Below are 21,649 nucleotides of genomic sequence, written 5' to 3'. Positions count from 1 at the left end.
GTTTTCGCACAGTTAGAAAATAATTGGTAACTCAACTGCTAAAATTATTTTTTTTCATTGAACAGTCTCATTTGCTTTTGTTAATTTAGAACACTTTCTACTTATTAACATATATTTTTACTTTTAGGTGTTGGTGAAACTAAAATATGCACTTTGCTTGAGCCATCAGTGAATAATACTGGTGGTAAACATGATTTTGGATGCGTAAAAGAAAAATGGTTAAAGGAATTCAATCATCCAGAAAAAAAAGGATCCATTAATCTTACCAGAGCATTTTCTGATGATCTGGCTGCCTCCATCATTTCTAATGTTCTTGGCAGTGTTTTTATTTTAAAAGCAGATTGTGATAAACTTTCATCAGATTATAAACCGAAGGTTATAAAACACTTCAGTCAAGCTGAAATAATTCCTCTGAATTTGAATTTATCAGAGCTGACCTACAAAAAAGGAAAGCACAATCATGCATTTTCAGTTAATGCAGAATACGTTTCATCAACTGTTTCAAAAGCCATTATTAGGATTTTATTGGACAGCTGTATTTTGGAGGAATATATTGAAGAAAGAGCAGAAGAGAGGGAAAAGAAGTACATATTTAGATATGATGAAATGTCTCATGATTTTGATAAAATATCTCATAATTTAGTAAGCACAGTAGTTGAAATGTTGTATAGAAGCTTTAGGGTTTTACCTGATTTGTACAATGCAGCAGAAATTCCAAACAAATGTCTTGTGAAAATCGATGCAGCAACAGCATCTTTGTGCAGTGAAAGTACATCAACAGAAACCATTTCAGATGTTTCAGATTTTTCTGTGGATCCAAGAAATACATCACAGATTGAACTTAGAAACAGCAATGAATTAAATCCTGAAAATAGAAATGGTATCACTGAGATAAAATACATGGATTCATTTGAAGCTGTGCATATTTTTGAGAACTGTCAATTAGACGCACATTTGATCAGAAATGGAGGAGAGGTTAAAGCAGAAGGAAAGGAAAACTGGAACCAATCACAACTCAATTATAAATGTCAGAGTTCTAGATCTGAAACACCGTTGTCTGTTGATACACTAATTCATCCTGCTATTTCAACATATAACACTAAAACTGTTAGTAATCAGACAAGGGAAGTCAGTAAAACAGAGTCCGCATTACTTTCATTTTTAACTTCTAGTGGTGATATCACAAGCTCAAGTCAAGAAACATGTGTTGGTTCTTCAGAAGAACAGGCTATAAAATGTAGTGACTCAGATCAGATGATTGAAAAGGTTTTTAATATAATTGTGGATTCTTTTTTGTCTGACGAATCACAGAGCAGAAATATAAATATGGACAATTTGGAAACTGAAGCACAAATGAGCACACATATATCATCCCCCGATGGTGCTACTCCATTTACAGGACATTCATCTCATCACAAATTATTCCATGCTTCCAAAATACTTAGCATAATGGGATTTTCAGACCCGTCCATTACACTTCTGAAAGTTGTTTCTGAAAAACTTGTTAGAAAAATGTTACAAAAATGCCTTTTCACATCTACCACTCTTCTGACTAATTCTTTTAATTGCAATTCACCTCCAGTCGCAGAAGGCAATTGGCAACGCTTTAATACACTTCATTATATAGATAATAATAGTGTACTGGATGAGGAAACTAGTTCTGTGTTTGATGATTTTTCACGAAGCTTAGGAAATTCTGTGATGGATATTTTGTATCATAACCTTGAACAACCAATGGAAAACTTGATTTCTGATAATAAAAACTCTTCCAATGTGAGATCAACCGAATCAACATCTTTGCAATCACCCTCAAGGCTAATCTTCAAAGAGAATGAACATTGCCTTACTTCTGACACAGGCAGTGGTGTTTCAAAATGTAATAATGCCAAGTTAAATTTAGAAAACAAAATGCTATTATGTGGAGAATTAAATGAAAGATCTGCATCTGAAACAAAGCAGAAAACATGTCCCTTAAGGAATGAAACAGCTAGTGTCGATAATACTCCTGTGTTAAAATCTGCGCCCCAACAGCTATTAAATGAAATAGAATTAAAAGGTAATACAATTGAATCATGGGAACCTCAACAATTGAGAGATTACTCAGGTTCCAGAAATTTGTATAAAGAAGGGAGTGACTTTTGCATTGGTCAGCATGAATTAAATGTTGGTGATTTTAAATGTAGCTATAAAATAGGAGGAAGAGAAGAATTTGAAACACAAACAAATTCCCTTACCGGTTTCTATGTTGAAAAAATGAAACACAACCTTTATCATGAATTATTTCCTTGTTTTCACATTTGTGTTCTAACTAATTCCTTAATTGAAGAAATTAAAACAAAACTTTTATCTAAAATGTTTTTGATTACACGGTTTCCTGTAAATGAGAACATTGAAAACAATGGAACTAAAATTGGTTTCTGTGAAAAAGTTGCCAAATTAATGGATACTGTGATGATCAATATGCTTAAAAAACAAATGAAAATACAGTGTGATACAAGTGAAGTGCAATTTTTAAAACCGTTAAGTGCAGATCTGGTTGATTGTGTGGTTGATTCCGTTTACAATAAAACAATTTGTCAATCGGGGTCTCAAATTGCCCTTTACAAGGATATATCAGATAAAAATGATATTATTGCTGAAAGAATAGCCATTTTAATAACTTCAGTTATGTCTGACTACCAGTGGCAGTTGCAAGATAATAGACACTTGTCTACTGTATCGTGCTCCACCTTAGAAACAAACAACATTTTTAATAAAATACAGAATAATATCAGTATGACTTGCAAACAAAGACAAGCATCTGTACTGGTAGAGGGAATTCTGAGAACATTTTTGAGTAAAATATTTCTGTTTTCTGTAACTGTCATGCAACCAAACTGCAATGAAAATATAAGACAGTTTGTAAATACAGTTCTTATGGAGATGGCACAAAAAAATATTTCAGGGGCAGAAGGTGGGTCTATAGAGCAGCCTTTCTACGAAATCAGTGATGTTGTGGAGGAAATAGCAGACTCAATATACTGTAACATTTTGCAAATCTCTAAGGATGAAGAAGAGCTATTTCAGTGTATAACTGGCTACAGTTATACAATTGCTAAAGAAGTGTCTGAGTTACTTTTTGTTGAAATACACACAAACCATCTTGAATGCTATTTTTATGGGCTGAAATCTTCATTCTGGTATATGAATGTAAACAGTGAACATATTGTTCAAAATATTCTTAGTGATTTTACCTCTGACAGAGAACAAGCACAAACATATAAACATCTGGATTCTAAAGTAACAGCTTCTTACATATGTAAAATAAAAAGGAATGATAGTACATATAAAAATGAAACGAGGAGCCAACATTTAACTCATGTTACCAAAGTGTACTCAGTCACATTTTTAGAAGACATTTTGGTAGGTCTTCTCCCCAAAATAATCCACTTGTATTATGAAAATGCTGACTACATGGAAAACAAAACTCTTTCGGAAAATGAAAAACAAGAAATAGTTATGCAGTTGCTCAGAGTATTATTGCTTGAGTTTGGCAAACAGCAAATTGTGCTTTCTAAAAAAGCTCTGAAGAAGGATTATTACCCACAAATAAATGATGATGTTGTGGATAAGGTAGTATGTACAGTTTATGATACCCTGTTTCAAAGATGTGAGTCTGGGATTTCATTTCTTGATAACATGAATGAAATAAACAATCTAGGTGAAAAAATAGCCTGTCTTATAATTATAGAAATTTCTAATTATCATTTTCGGCCATGTCTGTCTAAAGATTTGTCTTGGTACACTCCCTCAACTTTAGATTTTACCGGTATAATTAAAAACATATTAAGTAACTCTGCAATTCTTATCACACATAAACAGAGATCTGCATCATATATTTGTATGGTGTCCTGGGAATTTCTAGAAACAATTGTCACTCACCTGCTCTCTAAATTGGCTCATATTTCTGAGAATATAACAGACCACACAGAACATAAAAACAGTTTATCAAATGATACTGCATTATTGGCAAAACTAACAAATGCAGTTATTGTGGCTATCTCTAAATACCACATATGGATTGTATCTTCTTCTGTTGATGTATGGTGGTCCTATGAAGAACCTGTTAATACAGTCGTGGACTCAGTTTGTAGTATTTTGAAAAACTGCAAAAGTAAAATAGCGATGCAGAAATGTATGACAAATATGAGCCCATTTCTTGTTGAAACAATTGCAAGTTTAATCATTCAATACATATTATTAATTAATATGGACTCACCTTTGGATAGAGAAATAAATACCCTGACCTACAGAAATACAAATTCTAATGCAATTATTAAGGATACAAATGATTTCAAGATTTTCAGACATCAACATCAACAATTACCATTACATAAGAGTTGTTTGGAGGAAACTGGGCATTTTATGTCAGACATCAAAATGTTATCTTTCACAATTATAGAAGCTGTAGTTACCAATCTTGTATCAAAAATGTTCCCATCACTATTTGGCTTGGATACAAGCACAAAAATAAAATGTGCCTCTACAAAATCTCGTTTAAGTGAAATAGCTGTTCTTCTTATAGATGAAACAATTCTTGAATTCTCTAAGCATGACATTTTGGTCACTAGAGATGTCTGCGAAGAACAGTGTTTTTATTTAGACAAAGAGATTGAAAATATTGTTGAAACAATTCATGAATACATTTTAAAGAGTCCTGGTTCTACCAAACACATGCTGGCAGAAAGGAGAACAAACAGTCAGATGTTTGTTCACAATTTAAGCAGTATTATAGTCAGAGAAATGATTACAAATTATGATCATCTTTTTAAAAATGAAGAAGCAGCAATTTGCCAGTCTGTCTCTTCTTCAACTCGTTACACACAAAATTCTAGGTGTATTTTAACCAAATGCAATCAAAAAAGCCAACAACTTTCAGATTATGACAATTCAAGTTATAATTTATTTCTAGAGGAGATCATTTCAGGACTTATATTAAAGATTCTACCTTTTTCCTCAGAAAAAGACGAGGAACTAAAGGAAATGATAAATGATTTATTGGATTTAATCTTATTGGATATGAATGGGGCTCTTGTGACTATAAATACAAGCGATGAAGGAGGTTCTCAATTAGTAAATACCAAAAATATTAATAGCATAGTTAATTCTCTTTTCAATGACCTTTTGCTGGAATGTGGTTCTGACATGTTCATTAATGCTAATGTTTCAAACTCCAATAATAATTTATCCAGAGCAATATCAAATATGCTATTAGCAAAGCTTTTTAATGACAATATTGAATTGTGTGTTTCTGGAGAATGGTTATCTACTATCCAAATCAATTTAAATCGTGAAAATATTGTTGAGAACCTTCAAAGAGGTATACAAAAAAATGGAAAGGAAATCCCACCCTTTTCTAACACTTACATGCTACCATCTTCATTAGCAGAAGCTATTATCACTGGTATTTTAATCAAAATATTTCCCCCATTTCCTAGTTTTGCCAAAACAACAAGCAAAAGTAGGTTATCAAAATCAGTTTTTGATAGCAAAGTCACATCACTAATGTGTTTATTGAAAATTGAATGTTCCAAGAATGGCATATGTGTTAAAAGCAATACAAAAGAAAGTCAAATATTTTACCAAAACGATGTTGAAAATGTGGTGAATACCATATATAGTTGTGTAATGGTAAAAGCTGGATCTCAGTTAGCATTGCAAAAAGCAATTGAAACTGAAAACAAAGAAATTGTTGATTATATGATAAATGTAATCATTTCTGAAGCAGCAACATATTTAATTCACACATTTGACTATGAAGAGGAGTCTTCTTCATTCTCCACACCAGTATCAGACTATGTATCTTCTGATAATATCAATGGGGGTTTTCCGTTAACCTCTGAGAGACCGAAGACAATTCCATTACCAGATGGCATTTATTATTCTCCATTTGTAGAAGAAATTATTTCTAGAATTGTATCAAAACTATTACAGACTTTCACAGATCAAATGTGTGTTAACTACAAAATGACACCTGTGGATGAAGTCAATGAAGTGACCAGAGAATTAATATATTTAATATTGATGGAAATGTCAACTGCAAATATTGGAATTATGCAGAGTGAAGAACATTTGGAACCAGTAGATGAAAACATTGTCTTTAAAATTGTTGAGTCTGTTTTTAACAATATCTTAGAAGAATTTGGTTCCCAACTTATTGATCATAGAAGCACATTAACAGATAACATGTTTGTTAAAAGAATAGTATGCTTGATGTGTGCAGAAATTGCTGACTACCAACTAGATCCAACATTTATTCAAAATGTTCCTCGGTCATTTACAACTCTCGACGCAGAAAAACTATATGAAAAAGTTGAGAACAATATCTGCAGAAAAGCTCCTTCTTCCAGTAAAAGAATGTTTAAATTATCACCCACATTGTTAGAAGAAATCATCGCAAAACTGCTATTGAAAATTTTAATATTCCCAAATTACATCACATGTACAGAAACTAGAATTATTTTCTCAAAGACTATTTTACATGAAGTAGTGACAGAAATGACAAATTCCCTTTTCATAGAAATGTTTACTCAATTGCCAGACACAAACAACACAAATGAAGAATTATGTCATCCTCCAGAAGAAAGTGACAACTTTAGTGATTCAGTCATTGACTATACTTATAACATTATTTTGAAAGTCTATGGATCGGAAGGGCAACTTTGTAAAAATATAACTAACAACATGTTCCTTAAACAAATATCTAAATTACTTGCAAGAGAAATGACCAACTACCAACCTTGTATTGTTTCTCAGAGTTTATGTGATTTATTTAGAAGCGTTGAAAAAGACAACATCAGTGAAAGAATCCTTTCGGGTGTGGCAGCATATTTACTTACAGGATTAACAGAAACAAGCTTTGCAAAAGCAACCGGGGACATGACTGCAGTCAAACAAGCACCAGGAGACCTAGAAAAAATAGAAGATGTACTAACTAAAATAACACCACAATTAAAAATGAAGCCAATGAAAATAGATCCATTTATTGTTTCCGAACATCTAGGAGTTATTTCTATAAAAACTGAGCCCATTGAAACTCTAAAAAAACAGTTTTTAAACAGCACCGGATTAAGCCTGTCAGATGTAAGGAAAGCATCAGTGTCCGGGAAAAGTGTACAACCAGTGAATGTTGCTAAATCAACATCTCCTGAATCAGAAAAAGAAAATGGTGAAGGGAAACGAAGCCTCTTGGACAGATCAGGCAGATTAAATGTTAGACCAAGAGAGGTAAGTGAAAAAAACAAAGCTATATTGAAACCTGGTAAATTTGAATAATTTTGAGCATTATATATTTGAAATTACTATCCCACTTGAATTTTCACATGTGCCTCTTTAAAACTTGTCTGGTAGTGCATCAGTGTTACACCACTGAAGTCATAGAGACTGTGAAAAGTCTAATTGTCACACAAAGGACAGTGTAGAAAATATATTCTGCAAGAGAGCGGTAAATGAGAGAATGTAACTGGTGGTGCATTGTGAAGCAATCAATTATCTCACTAAAGCATGGTGTGGTAGCACACTGTCATTTATAGGCAGCACATTTTCCATTGAAATGGTCTCTAAATTTGAACAGATGTCCAGTTTTACTGATAGAATTATATAGAGCACAATCAATAATGTGTGCAAAATAAGATTCAGTGAAAATGTATTAACTGGACAATAGCAATGAAAGTGTCTCGATTTGGTTTGATTTTATTAAAATCTTTGTTTCCATTACACTTCAGACTTTTAAAAAATGTGCCTAATTTATGCTTTCTTAACTGCTGATATATTCTGAAATATTTTTACAGTTTATTTACTGGTATTTAAACTTTGCTGTGTCTTAAATAAATACTGCCCCATAGCCTCTCCTTTCACTTTCCCTATACCCCAGCAAGATTGTCACATAGATCACTTTAAAAAATCCTCTCACTTTGCAGTCAGAGAAAGTAAACACCAGTTTCAATGTTATAAGTATAAGCAGCAATTTCTCAGAAGACATAGGGTCTCATTTATATGTTGGTGGTATGTATACTCTCTCTAAACAGCGATGACATATACATACAACCCAACAATTTTAAATGCAGGCAGACCTTTGGTTTGGCTACAGCGGTGACTACTCTGTCACCACCATAGCTAAACCTTTCCAACAGAGTAAAGAGTAAAGGCTGTCAGAGAAGTGGCTACATGTATGCCTGCCGAATCAGAATGGGCTGCCTGTACCCATTCTTTTGTACCAAAAATCAGTAATACTGAATTTTTGGTATTTAAGAGTCGCTAATTACCACTGATTCCAAGCAGGTGGTAATCAGGTGCACTGCATATAAACAGCCCCAAAATGCAACAGTGTGAACACAATTGCGGCCCTCTATGTAATAGCAATGTGGCTACGTTTGCGAGCAGCACGACTGAGGATCTGAAGATGGGAGAAGCGCGTCTACAGACTGTGTGTAACACTGTTCCAAATGACTGAGGCTGAAATACAATAGAGGTACAGGCTACATCCCCAAACCATCCTAGACCTGATACGGGACCTGCACCCACTCCTGGACCATCAGACGCCAAGGGCGCATGCCATAACAACACATGTTCAGGTGCTCTGTAGCCTGCACCTACTTGTATCAGGAAATTACCAGCGGGTGATAGCTGTGGCAGGTGGTGTGTCACAGTGTTGCCTGTCCCATTTCTTCAACTCCTTCTAGGATGCCATGATGCAGAGAATGCATCACTACATACGCTTCCCCAGCACACAGGCGGAACTGCAGAAGACAAAGCTGGATTTCTACCAAAAGGCACAGTTCCTACATGTGATAGGGTGCATTGATGGGACCCACATACCAATCTGCTCACATTCAGCTTCAGAATACATATACCAGAACCGTAAATCTACGCATTCCATCAACTTGCAGGTGATATGCGATGTGGACAACATCATCACTGACATTGTGGCCAAATTTCCAGGGAGTACCCATGACTCCTACATATTCAGGAACAGTGGGATCTACACATGTCTGCCTAGTGGTGAAATTGGAGAAGGATACCTGTTAGGTAAATCAATGTGACACACCCTGATGTATACCTTGGATGAATGTGTTGGTGAGTCTTATTAATGGCACTTCCTTTCCCATTTAGGTGACAGCGCATATACCGTGCAGGCATTTATCCTCACCCCATACCTCAACTCTTCCACCCCAAGTGAGAGAAGATTCAATGTGGCACACAAAAGCACGCGCAATGTTGTGGAGCGCACCTTTGGACTTCTAAAAAGCAGGTTCTGTTGCCTCCACAAAAGTGGAGGTGCACAACAGTACCGCCCCATCATCTGCTGCAAAATAATAGCAACATGTGCCATGCTGCATAACTTGCCACAAAGAAAGGAACAGCAGTGGAACTAACTGACTCTGAGGACAAGGGTGAGGACTGTCCACAGCCAGAGCACAGTGCAGCAGGTGTGGCAGCAGCAGCAGCACCATATGGGAAACACAGACAGGCTGAGATAAAACACAACTATTTCTGAGTAAGCAAGGAGACATAGCCAGTTACTGTAAGTGAGAGACGGTGTTTAATCATCATAGCACACCACCACAACATGAAGGGCAGCACATGCCAGGCCTAATTCAAATGCAGTTTAAAAAACAAAATCGGGTTACATCACCCATTTTGGTAAACCATGTGATGGCTGGCATTACTCCCTGCGCCCACTTGCTGCACTGCTGAGTTCCTTGGCCCCACTGTCCTCACTGCCAGTCTGTCCTGTGGCAGCACTGTGCCGTTCGCTGCACCTCCTGGACTCTGTGATAGGAGGCGTGATGCTACTGTGGCTAGTAGCCTCTTCACTATCCCCCCTGTCATCAGTAGTTGCTACCTGGTTGGTCTGTAGCACTTCTAGTACACTGGTCACTGTGACCAGCCCCCTTGCCACATCACGGCTACAGTGGACAATCTCCTCCAGCATGGCCACTGAGTGCCTGCAGAGCAGAGAGGTGGCAGTGGAGAGGCGGTTCACCGCCTTGGTGTAGTTGTCAATTTTCTGCCTCTCCCTGCGCCTTGCCAAACGGTCCTCATCCAATTTGCTGCACAGCAGCCTCACTGCCTCGGACATGTCCCTCATGCCCTCAGCCACTGTATTGTTCATGGAACAGATGCCCTTCTCAATTCGCAGCATGTGCCCATTCATCTGTACCATCTGCCACTGTACTGACCTTATGGCTTTGCCTTGCAGGCACTGCACCTTGAACATGTTTTCCTCAAGGCCGGTGAACACACTCTCATCCTCCCCCTGTGAAAAAGGACTGGCTGCACTTGCCCTGCGATGTCTGGCACGTGTGTGGGCGCGCTCTGTGGGGGACTGTGAGCCTGCATCATTGGCATCATCGGCCACCGTGGACTGTTGTCCTCCTATGCTGTCCTTCTTGGACGCCTCCATCGGCTGGAGGCTAGCCACTGCATGCCTCCTGGCTCTCGGTGCTGGTGTCGTTGATGGTGGCGGTGGTGATGATATGTTATGTTATAAACAATTTATAGAGCGCACGTTCACTAAAGATTTCTTGGCGCTGAGCGGGGTCAGACGGTTGCAAGGACAGAAAGAAAGAAAGTGAGGGCATCAGTTGTATGCCTGAACAAATAACCATGTTTTGAGAGACTTCCTAAACAGAGTATGGGGAGAAGCCAAATGCAATTCCGGTGGAATAGAATTCCAGAATTGTGGCGCCAATACAGAAAATCTTAGACCCCGTGTTTTTTGCGTTTAAATAAGCAAGGGGTCAACAGATTCAAATTTGCATATCATAATATGCGGGAGGGGGCATGGCGCCGAACTTTAAGTGCAATGAAGGCCGGACCACGGTCCGAAAGGGCTTTGTGAGTTATGCAACCTAATTTAAAGAGGCTTCAATTGTTAAGTATCTGCAGATCTTGCAAATTCTCTGGAGGTGGAAGAAACAAGCAGAGACCACACCGTTTATCTGTGCTTTCATTGTGAGATCATTGCTAATCACAACTCCCAGACTTTTAACCGAGTTGACTGGAGGTGGTGGGCACCCCAGTGAATGTGGCCAAAAGTTGGAGTTCCAGGGATTCACTGTGCCACCAGTAAGAATCAGCTCGCTTTTGTCGAGGTTTAGCTTGCAGTGGTTATTGTTCATCCAGTTACTGATGAATAACATGGTAGACTGAAAGTTTACTGAAGATGAGGGGGAAGAGTCAATGTTAAACACTAACTGAAGATCATCTGCGTAGTTAAATATGACCACCTCTCTTTTTTGAAGAGCCAGAATGAAGGGAAGGATATACAGATTAAAAAGGAGGGGTGAAAGCGATGAACCTTGGGGGACCCCACACGTCAGTATCCTCTTCTCAGCAAGAAAGCTAGCAAGTCGAACTGCTTGAAAGCGGTCACTGAAGAGGGAAGATATCCATTCCTGTGGGGGACCCCGGATCCTTCCGCACTCTTAAAAAGGTTGGGGACAATGCCCTTAGTAAGTTAATTGTTGAGAAGCGACATAGGGGGCTCAGGACAGTGAAGGAAGATTTCCCGGAGGATATGAGGGGGGCAGCTATCCGTGGGAGAGCCTGAGCAAACCTTCTTAAGTAAGGAAACAAAAAGCTCATGGGTAATAGGAGGGAATTGGTCCAGATGGTGAAGGTTAGTGTGTGAGCCTAGAGAGTCTGGAGAAACCAGGGACTGAAGAATACTGGATTTAATGTTGACAATCTTGTCAATAAAATAAGTATTAAGAGAGTCACATAAGGCTTGTGACGGAGTGGGCTTTACAGTAACGCGATCTGGTTTAACGAGTTCATCCACTATTGTAAAAATATCCTTGACCTTATTAGTGGATTCCAGGATTTTAGAGGAAAAATATTCCAATTTAGTCCTAAGAATGGTACTTTTATGAGCTTTAAAAGCTGCCAAAAAAAGAGTCTTTTTATTAGGACAATAACCCTGTCTCCACTTCCGTTCTAATCGGCGCAAGGCTAGTTTCATTGCCTTCAATTCATCAGAGAACCAATGCTGAGCGTCGTGGGGCCTCTTATTTTTCATTGTCTTCAAAGGAGCAAGACTGTCTCTGGCTGAGTCCAACCATGCAATGATGTTTTCAGCCTGGGGAGGGGATACAGACAGGCCAGAGGGTATAGATGAGGCTTCTAGAGTGCAGAGTTCTTTACTATCAACCCTGCTCCAATTTCTGGCCATGGTAGTAGCTGAAGAAAAAGCTTTGGGGATAAAGCTACTCAGGATAGTGAAAGTAATGAGATAATGGTCCGACCAAGAACATGGAGAAATTCGTAGGTCGGCTATCTCTAGATTATTGAACCAAACCTGGTCTAAGGTATGTCCCTTGAGGGGAGTGGCTATTTCAATATGCGGGGTATAGTTCATGCTTGTCAATAGGTCAGTAAATTCGGCCGAGTGAGGACTTTCGCATGTGTTGTTAGCCCAATAGTTGAAATCACCAACAATCAAACCTTTGGTGTGATTTATGGCCAACTCAGCAATAGCCTCGCTCAGCAGCTGTGCAAAGGTATACATAGGGACAGGGGGCCTGTAGAAAACAGCACAGGCAAAGGAAAAGTGGTAGAATTCAAATGTAAACAAAAGATAGTCAACTAATGGGAAAGGTATAGTAATAAGACAGATACATTTGTACTTTTTAGATATAACTGCTGCCACCCCCCCTCCAACTCTGTTATCAGGCCTATTAACTTGGAGGATATAATAATTATCGGGGATTGCTGCTAAGATGTCCGGACTTGACTCATCCATCAACCAAGTTTCAGATAAGAGAAGTATATCTGGTTTGCTGGTGTCAAGAAGGTGGAAAATCTTAAGTTGGTGTTTCACCATAGATCAAGTGTTTAAGTAGCAGATTGATAATGTCTCTTTTCCTAGACGGACAGGGCCGGCAAGAGACCTCGAGGGTTCACTATGCTTTCCCTGCGGCTCCTGAAAGAGGGTTTTCAAGAAATGTTGAGAATCAGCCCCCTTCAAGGTTAGAATCCCCACATTTTCCAACCTCTTCTGGATGCAGGGGTCGAAGTCCCAGTCTCCCTGCAGGGAATACAGGTCAGCACATGAATAGCAAAATAAACGGGCATGATCCTGGGCCCCCGGCTGTGTCCGACCGCAGACAGGCTTGCCTTTGGCGCACCCGCTGCGCGCGTCCACTGCGCGCTCGCATATCCCCGTGGCCTTTATGCTCCCCCAGCAGGAAGTGAGAAAATTGCCTCGGGTGGACCGCCTACCATCCCCAAGATGGTGGCCGTCCCAGCGAGTGCCCCCAGCAGTCTAGAAACCTAAACACCCTCTCCGCACAAACGGAAAACCGTGACCGGAGGGTGCAACCAAACAAATAAGATATTTGAGCTCCTAATGGTAGATTACAAATAATGAATTGCTAGGTAAGTTAAACATAAGCAGGTCAAAAGCGGCGATTGACTGGATCAGGCAGAGATTTAAAAACGATAAAATCAGTCAGCAGCGATCACCTGTCCGAGCGTCCGCTGCACGCTCGCATATCCCGTGGCCATAATGCTACCACCAGCCAGAAGTGTGAAAATTGCCTCGGCTGGATCTCCTACCACCACCAAGATGGCGGCCGTCCTAGCGAGTCCTCCCAGCAGTCTAGAAACCTAAACACCCTCTCCACACAAACGGAAAACCACGGCGGACTGGAGGGTGCAACTAAACAAATAAGATATTTGAGCTCCTAATCGTAGATTACAAATAATGAAGTGCTTGGCAAGTTAAACATAAGCAGGTCAAAAGCGGCGATTGACTGGATCAGGCAGAGATTTAAAAACAATAAAATCTGTCAGCAGCGATCACCTGTCCGAGTGTCTGCTCGGACAGTTGATGGTGATGGTGATGGTGATGGTGGTGGTGGTGGTGATGGTGGTGTGCCCTGCAGGCGACAGGACCTCCTCTTCGTGTGTCATCTCTGTCCTGGGTGCCTTTCCTTTGCTCCCCTCTGCTGCCCTGCGTGATGGCTCGCCTGTGAAGACAGAATGTACATTTGCTCACTTATCTGGCAGCCTTTGCGTAGTAATAAATGTCATGCCTGCCTATCAAACCGACTGTTCTCTGCTTGCTACTTGCTGAAGTGTGTCATTTGCCTTTGGGTTTAGTGGACTGACTTTTCTGACATGTGATACTCTTGACTACATCTCCCATAATGCATTGCTAGTTTTGAGTAAAACATGTACTGGAGTGGGATTCACAATGCCTCATTGGGGATTGGGGTTAGGGAGTGGGGGCCACAGCATGCAGTGTATGCATCTTACCTTGTTTGTTGCTAGCTCTAGCTGAGCTGTCTGCATCCCCAATCCCACTCAAACTCTCCGGCTGGAGGGTGGTCTGGACCAGGAGATCCAGGGCAGTTGGTGCAGGTACTGTGTTTCTCCCTCCACCTGTAAGGTTGGCTTGCTTCTTCCTCTCTGCCAGCCTCTCCTTAGCACCCTTTCTCAGGTCATACCAGCGTTTTTGGTTTTCCTCAATGGAGCGCTGGGTAACTCCAATGGCATTGGTCATACCAGCATTTTTGGTGTTCCTTAATGGAGCGCTGGGTAACTTCGATGGCATTGATTTTTTCTTGTATGGCCAGCCAAATCTGCTTTTTCTGGGATTCAGGCACGTGCAAAGACTGTTAACCAAAAAGTTTATCGTTGTCCTTTGTAACATCCTCAATATGAACCTCCAGCTCCCTCTCATCAGCAAATAGTTAGTAGAGTTGCTCCTGGCTTGCTCCTGGCTTGTTTGCTCTGCTCCCTGCTCCCTGCCTCACAAACAACTCCAGGATCAGTGCAGCTGTATGGGTGTGGCCACTTCCTGGTTGAGCGGTAATGAGGATGCACAGGATTGGCTGATTTGACAATTACCGATTTTTTAAATTACCGAATCGCTAATTACTGAATCGTTATTAAGGATTCTTTGATAACGATTCTGTAATGGGAAATCGGTATTTTTTTATACAGATTCTTTCCGAATCTTTAGTTTTTAGCGCTTATTACCGAATCGGTAATCTTTACCAATTTTTTACGTACATCTGAAATACCGAGTTTTTAATAGCGAATCGGTAAAATTCGCTATTAAGGACTCGGTATTTCAGAATTACCTACATCTGGCCCATTGTTATGTATTTCAGTATATATTTTATATGTGATGTATGTTTTTATATAAGAATTGTTTGTATTTTTAATGTATGTGTTACATTTTTAGCAGTTATTAATTTTTTTTTACTTGAATTTTGCGCATTTAGACGTGTAGCAGGTTGTGGGTTTATGGGGGAATAGGGTGGGAAGTACTTAAATTATATTACATTTATTGATTATTTGTATTAATTAGTATTTGTTTAATCGAGTTATAGTGTTAAATGTGTAAAGTAATATATTATGAATTAATTAAAAATTGGTTGTTAATTAATTTTAATTAACTAATTGGTTATTAATTATGGTAATGTTGTAATTAATATCTGAAAGAAACAGTTAGTTGTAGATTCCTTACCTTAGAATAACCCCCAGGCGTCAGACTGGATCCAGAAATGTTTATCAGCAGTACCCCTGCACGTCGAGAGGTGGCATTAGCCGGCTCTGTTTTTGTCGTTGGCATCGTGGTCAATGGGATGACATTGCGGCAGCTACTTAGACGCCACCCTCGCGCGCTGACATCAGTTCCTTCTTTTTCCGCACCAGCCAGCACAGATCTGGAGAGAGCGTTACCTCGAATCACTTTTTGACTGACTTTTGAGACAACTTTGTCGACACCGTTTTTGAGTGTTTGACCTGATACTCCGCTTTGACACTATCAGCACGGGCCTTAACTCAATGAGTGAAATTTCCAGACTTTGAAGTTCACTCGCAGTTAATTTGACTACAGGTCCCACAATGCCCCAATGATGGCTTTCAAAATTGCCCTCCCGCGATTGGCTACATAACAGCGAGCCTCTCAGAGAGACTGTTGGAGCTGTATGCCGTTCACTCTAACTGATGGAATGAGGAAGTGGAACACGCTGACACACCAGCAGGTACGTGCTGTCACAAGACAAGCCTCGCAACCCATAGACTACCAAACGAGTGCGTTTCTAAACAATGGCGCTCGTTCCTTCTTTTCTCACCTGCAGATACAGACAAGGATTAGTAAAAGGGAACCGGTCCGCTCCAGGACCCTCCCTAAACAAAAAGTTTGGGAAGCGAAGTAACGCCCAACTCTGAACACAGAATTGAAGAATCCACTTGATTCCCCCTGAGTCACGTATCCAGGTAGGAATTGATTGGTTTTTTCTACCGTCACAATGAGCTGGCTAATAATTCCAAACAGCACAGTTTCTGACACAACCACTTGTGTCTTTTTAGAAAACGCACAGACTCGAAAAATCCCATTTTAATACTCTGGACAAACCGAACTTACCTCATGTCCCCTGAGGTACGTTTCTTTTTTAAGTTGTACATATGAGAAGGTATGAGTGGGCTGAGGAGAGCAATTTATAATGAGTGTCCACAATTTCTTGTGTTTTCACTGATAGGTTGAGAAACAGGGGAAAGAATTCATTTGGCCCTGAAGAGAGTTTGCGAAGATACCCTGCAAACTCGAAACGCGTAGGCGAACAGGATTACGTCCTAAATTTGGAAATACGTAAAAAATACTTGGGAATCTATAGCCTTATGAACATTGTTTCCGAGAGGTCATTTTGTTTTCATGCAGATTCATTTAAAGGCTGCTCCTTGGGCAATAATTGCTTTTGGTTAGAAATATGTTTGCTTAATTGCGTTTTTGAAAAAACAATTTGACATCTTTCCCTCCCCCCGTTCATGATACATGTTCACTTTGTTGTATACAAAAAATCTTTTTTTCTCACTGTTTTCATATTGTTAATGTTTGTAAATTTATGATTTGTGTAGTGAAAACTACCTCAAACTTGGTTGGTTATTTTACGTAAATGGCAGTGTAATTTCTCTGTACACGTAAAAACTTTTTTCTACAAAATTTGAAAAATAAAAACGGCGCAAATAATCGCCTCGATAAACATATTAAGTTTTGTTTATCTGTTCACCCAAAACAGAATGGTGTAAAACATATTGAAGTGTGGGTTACCTTCTTTGTAACAAAGTATTTGGGCCCTTACCCCACTTCTGTCCGCATCGGCCAAACTCCTTTTTGTCACATAGTTTAGGGCGGGTTGTTACCCGAGCGAGTGAGGACTGAGACAATTAGTGTCTCTTGGACATTATTGAATTGATTAACTCCTTAACAAGGAAGCGTTCCTTGTCAAAATATGTCAGAGAATGAAACATTGTCATTTTCAGAAAGCCACATAAAAAATCTAATTGCCTCCAAACCCTTCTCAGGTCTTTCTCTGAGTACTTCTGCTAAACATCAGAATGAAGCAGAGAAATTAACTCGTCTCCAGAAGAAACATATAAGGACAGAATTACACGGATATTTCCTTCTACAACATTTGCAGGCCGGCACAATACCTTGGGGCCTACAAGTTAAAAACATACCAGTGATCTTTGTAGAAGATACTGAGTATAAAAAAGGCTTTAGCTATATTAACACCAAATGTAGCAGGGACCTCATGGTCCACACAATAGAGACCGCCCAACGTTTATGCAGTGAGGAAGAGAAAGAAATCGAAGAACTCATAAAAGCAATAGCTGACAATAAAACTGAACTAGAGGCCAAGAATTTATTGGAAAAAATCGAAAAAGAAATCCAAACCTTTAAAGATATCACCATTAATACCAAAACTGCTCAATTTGAAAAAGATTCTAAGTCGTTCAAAATAGAACAAGTTTACCCATTCCTGAAAGAGGATTATTACACTACTATTGACTCTAAACGAGCCTTAAACTCATACCAGGGAAGGTCGAGGTCAAGATTCACCACTTTCTCTTCGACCTCATCGTCAGGGTCTTCTAGTGATTCCAACCAAGGTCAACAAAACAACAAGCATTGGAAATGCAATAGGTCTCGCATTAGAAAAGTTGGAACTATTGGTCTTGTAAATGACAAATATTTTATTTATTTCTTGGTTTTGAAAATTGCTAAATTGATAGCTTTGTCATTTACAATGCCAATAGTTATAACTTTCGCGAATGTGACACCTATAGCATTTGGAATTCAACATGTTTTGTATTTACGTGACTTAGATGGCAGCTCTGGTCGTTAGGCCACATCTCTAGAGAGCAGGGTTGGATTTTTTAAAAAGTGTCCATTTGCTGCAAACAGTGGCGATGAAGTGATACCTTTGCTCGGAGTGCGCACCCCCTTTCAGCAGATGTTGGCAGATGCAACTTCAGCAAGGACAAGTTTTAAAGAGCAAAGGAGCCTGGCCATGCAGGTCTGCAGAGTGAGACGTGACGTCACAGGGGGCGGTGCAAACATGTGTGTGAGGGAGAGAGTCAGATGGGGAAAACCTGAGAGGTGCTGCATGGCATGCACAGATGACGACAGTCAAAGTCTGCACCAACCGGGATATATGCTGCCACACAGGAGGAGCTCAACTACATTACTATCGTGTAATCCAAAGTTCTTCACATAAAACATATTTATTCAACATTTCTCTTATTCAGTGGAGAGCCCTGAACAATGTACCAACATTGGAAAGATGAATGTTTAGGACGACATGCTAGGATTCTGCCTAGATCCCGGCAGGTCATACACAGATGAAACTGAGCGCTTGTTTATCTCTTGAAATGGTGAAGCTGAAAGACGTCACTCTGCGCACAGAGATAAAACAAATAATTATCCCCACTCTTTTCTGCACGAGCTTGTTTCAAAAGAAGCTGAACAGTTTCATCTGCAGGTTTATTGTGCTAATGAGCCAAGCTGCAATCTGAGAGCTTCTTTTGAAACCTGCTCATGGAATTTGGAGCGGCACCTCATTTACTTCCTCTGGTGTGATTAAATCTTGTGTCGAACTGCAGATAGTGCCAGTAAGTAGCCCCATGTGATATGTTTCACATATCATGCACAATACTTTTATGAGAGGGCAGGCTGTGTTTGAATACGTCCACACACTAAACTACTCCTTGTTGAAAACTGTTTGAGGTGGGCGGCCAGGGAGACTAGCAGATGCGTTCTGACTTTTTAGCGATCTTAAAAACGCTGCGGCGCTGGGCTTTGTGCACCTTTGTTAACACGATGAAGGTCGGACGCACGGGGCGAGACGGGATTTGTCTCTAAACCAGGAAGGTGGTCGTTTCGCACCAGGCTGTTAACAGAGGTCAAGTGACAGGGGTGCGCGGGTGGGGAGTTTATCAGACGACCTCCGAGCAGAGGCTAAGAGAGGAGAGGAGCTCGTGACCGGGCTCGTGTTATAAGGTCCCGACACCGAGGCTGTGGTAGCGGCTACATGCGAGCCTCAGCTGGTGAAACTCTGCTTCTGTGCCACCACTGACCTCTGCCCCGTCCGAAACCCTCCGAGGACATAAATGGATTCATTAGCAGGGTAACGGAGTAGGGAAACTCTCCAAGCATGTACCCTTTCTCTGTTCTGGGCCCTCACACGCACGCACGTAGAGTAATGCAGGATTTGACAAACAGGCTTTGTGCACCATCCTTCCCATTACAAATAAGGCGGTGTAAAATGAAATCATCAATAGGTCTTGAAAGTCCGCAAGTCTAAAAAGCAGCACAAAAGAATAAACACACAGCCCGAAAGAATGACATCCATACTCTGGTCGAAGTTTGGCTGGCGGGGTCATTACTTGTTCTGTTTGCAAAATCCCAAACAACTCTGAACTGGTTGGTGCATGTGTTTTCGAAAGTGCACTAGGTTGTCCTTCAGTAGCGCGATGCTGCACCAGTAACAGATTTACGTGAAATCTATAGTTTACCCATTAGGATTTTTTTAAAACACAGTGATCACCCGGCAGGATAGCCACAGCACTGAGGTAGCACAGCAGAGACTTGGCGCCCGGCTATTTTATATAAAACCAGGCCCTGCTTCTAGTTAATACATTGAAGTAAAAATAAAGTATTGCAACACGCTAATATATATTTTTTTAAACTGCACACTTTTTCTCTCAAATAACTCTTCTTTTGTGGTAGATGACGCTGATATTGTCTACATAGGCATGAAAATGCATATTCTAAATTGTTTTCAATTACAATGTCACCTCACATGTCAATGAATGGTTGTGTAAACTGCGTTTGTGCTCGGAGGGTGGGAGGAGGGCTCCTATCGCAAGGAGGGAGGGAGAAAGCCAGAAATATAGAGGCAGCGATGGAAAGGAAAGATAAGGCGGCCGTAATATAAATGCCGTCCAAAACATGAAGTAAGGCGTCCGCTTCACAGACGCCGTGCTATTAGTCGAGCAAAGGGAAAGCAACAAAAATAATAAATAAATGGACATTGGGAAAAGGCACGCTGAAGGGCGAGGGAGGGAGGAGAAATGCGAGAAACGTGTGAAGCCTTTGAAGCTTCACTTCAAAGGCTTGTTGGCACAGCGCACGCTGGGGGATGACTGTGGGAGGGAGGTTGGTGTCTGTGCACGCGCTTTTTATGGCAATGCACATGCGCATTGAGCGAGCTTTCACGGGCACTTCATGGAATCGCCCGATCTAGGTAAGCTCTGTATAAGCCACTTTATATCGAGCTCCCGCTCTCAATGCCCATGGGCATTGAGATAGGTCGCTCGACCTAAAAAGGGCTCAAATCAACCTTTTTTAGCAAGGGGCGGACAGCAAAACGTCCGCTTCAAAGAACCATGGGAAATGCGAACGAGGAACAGGTATTACAAGAGTTAGACACATCCACAATAATCAACCTCTCGGACAGAACCCTCACTGCAGATGAAAGCACCATCCTAAACTTGGGTTTAAAATTTGTACCTAACCGACAAACTGACTTCACCAAACTTAAACTTGAGGCGCTGGATTTTTGTCGTAAAATCAGACTAAAAACCTATTTCGCTAATGCAGAAGCCACTACAAGTAGCGAAACCACGGGTCTCAGGGCTAAATCGAAATTCTTGCCCACTACAAACATACCTAAACAGGTGTACGCTTTTGAACAGGCTGTCTTGTCATCTTTAACAAAATTAGAGAAGAGCAAAACATTCATTCATCACAATATCAGTAAGGGCCAGCTCAAGGCTATAAAAGATTTGAAATCAGATCCAACAATCATCATTAAACAGGCTGATAAGGGCGGTGCAGTGGTGGTCTGGCCTCGCCCCATGTATCTTTCAGAAGGAAGGACTCACGTGGACAATCAAAAATGGTACCGAGCGGTCAAAGATGACCCGGTAACAGAAATTCAAGGAAAAATTGCCCGAATCACCACCGAGGCACTAGAGAATGGATTCCTTGGTCCAAAGGAGTTTGAATTCTTAAACAAAAAATCTCCCAGAACACCGGTCCTTTACTTCTTGCCGAAGATTCATAAAAACAGCACAACACCACCAGGGAGACCTATTGTTTCCGGCTGTGACTCAGCCCTAGAGCCTGCGTCAAAGTACATAGACTTTTTCTTGAAGCCTTTCCTGCCTGAAGTCAAATCGTATTTGAGAGATACTATTGACTTCATCAATAAAATCCAGGAAATTACTTTTGACTCCGATACGCAACTGATGGTGACGTTGGACGTCACCTCACTATATACTCAAATTCCCCAAGATGAGGCTCTTG

General features: G+C 40.3%; 1 protein-coding gene across 1 annotated transcript in view; it reads left to right on the top strand.

The window, feature by feature from the left end:
* The window catches only part of LOC147697156 (uncharacterized), a 1,724,744-nt gene that overhangs the window by 148,585 nt on the left and 1,554,510 nt on the right, over window positions 1-21,649 (top strand). The window contains exon 3 of the mRNA XM_086936112.1: window positions 128-7,266. Within this exon, the coding sequence (XP_086792238.1) occupies window positions 128-7,266 (7,139 nt within the window). The remainder of the gene's footprint in view (window positions 1-127; window positions 7,267-21,649) is intronic.

The sequence above is a fragment of the Lissotriton vulgaris genome, chromosome 8, assembly GCF_964263255.1.
Source record: "Lissotriton vulgaris chromosome 8, aLisVul1.2, whole genome shotgun sequence".
Taxonomy (NCBI): domain Eukaryota; kingdom Metazoa; phylum Chordata; class Amphibia; order Caudata; family Salamandridae; genus Lissotriton; species Lissotriton vulgaris.
The sequence above is the reverse complement of the archived record's forward strand: the minus strand, read 5'-3'. Positions and strand labels throughout refer to the sequence as shown.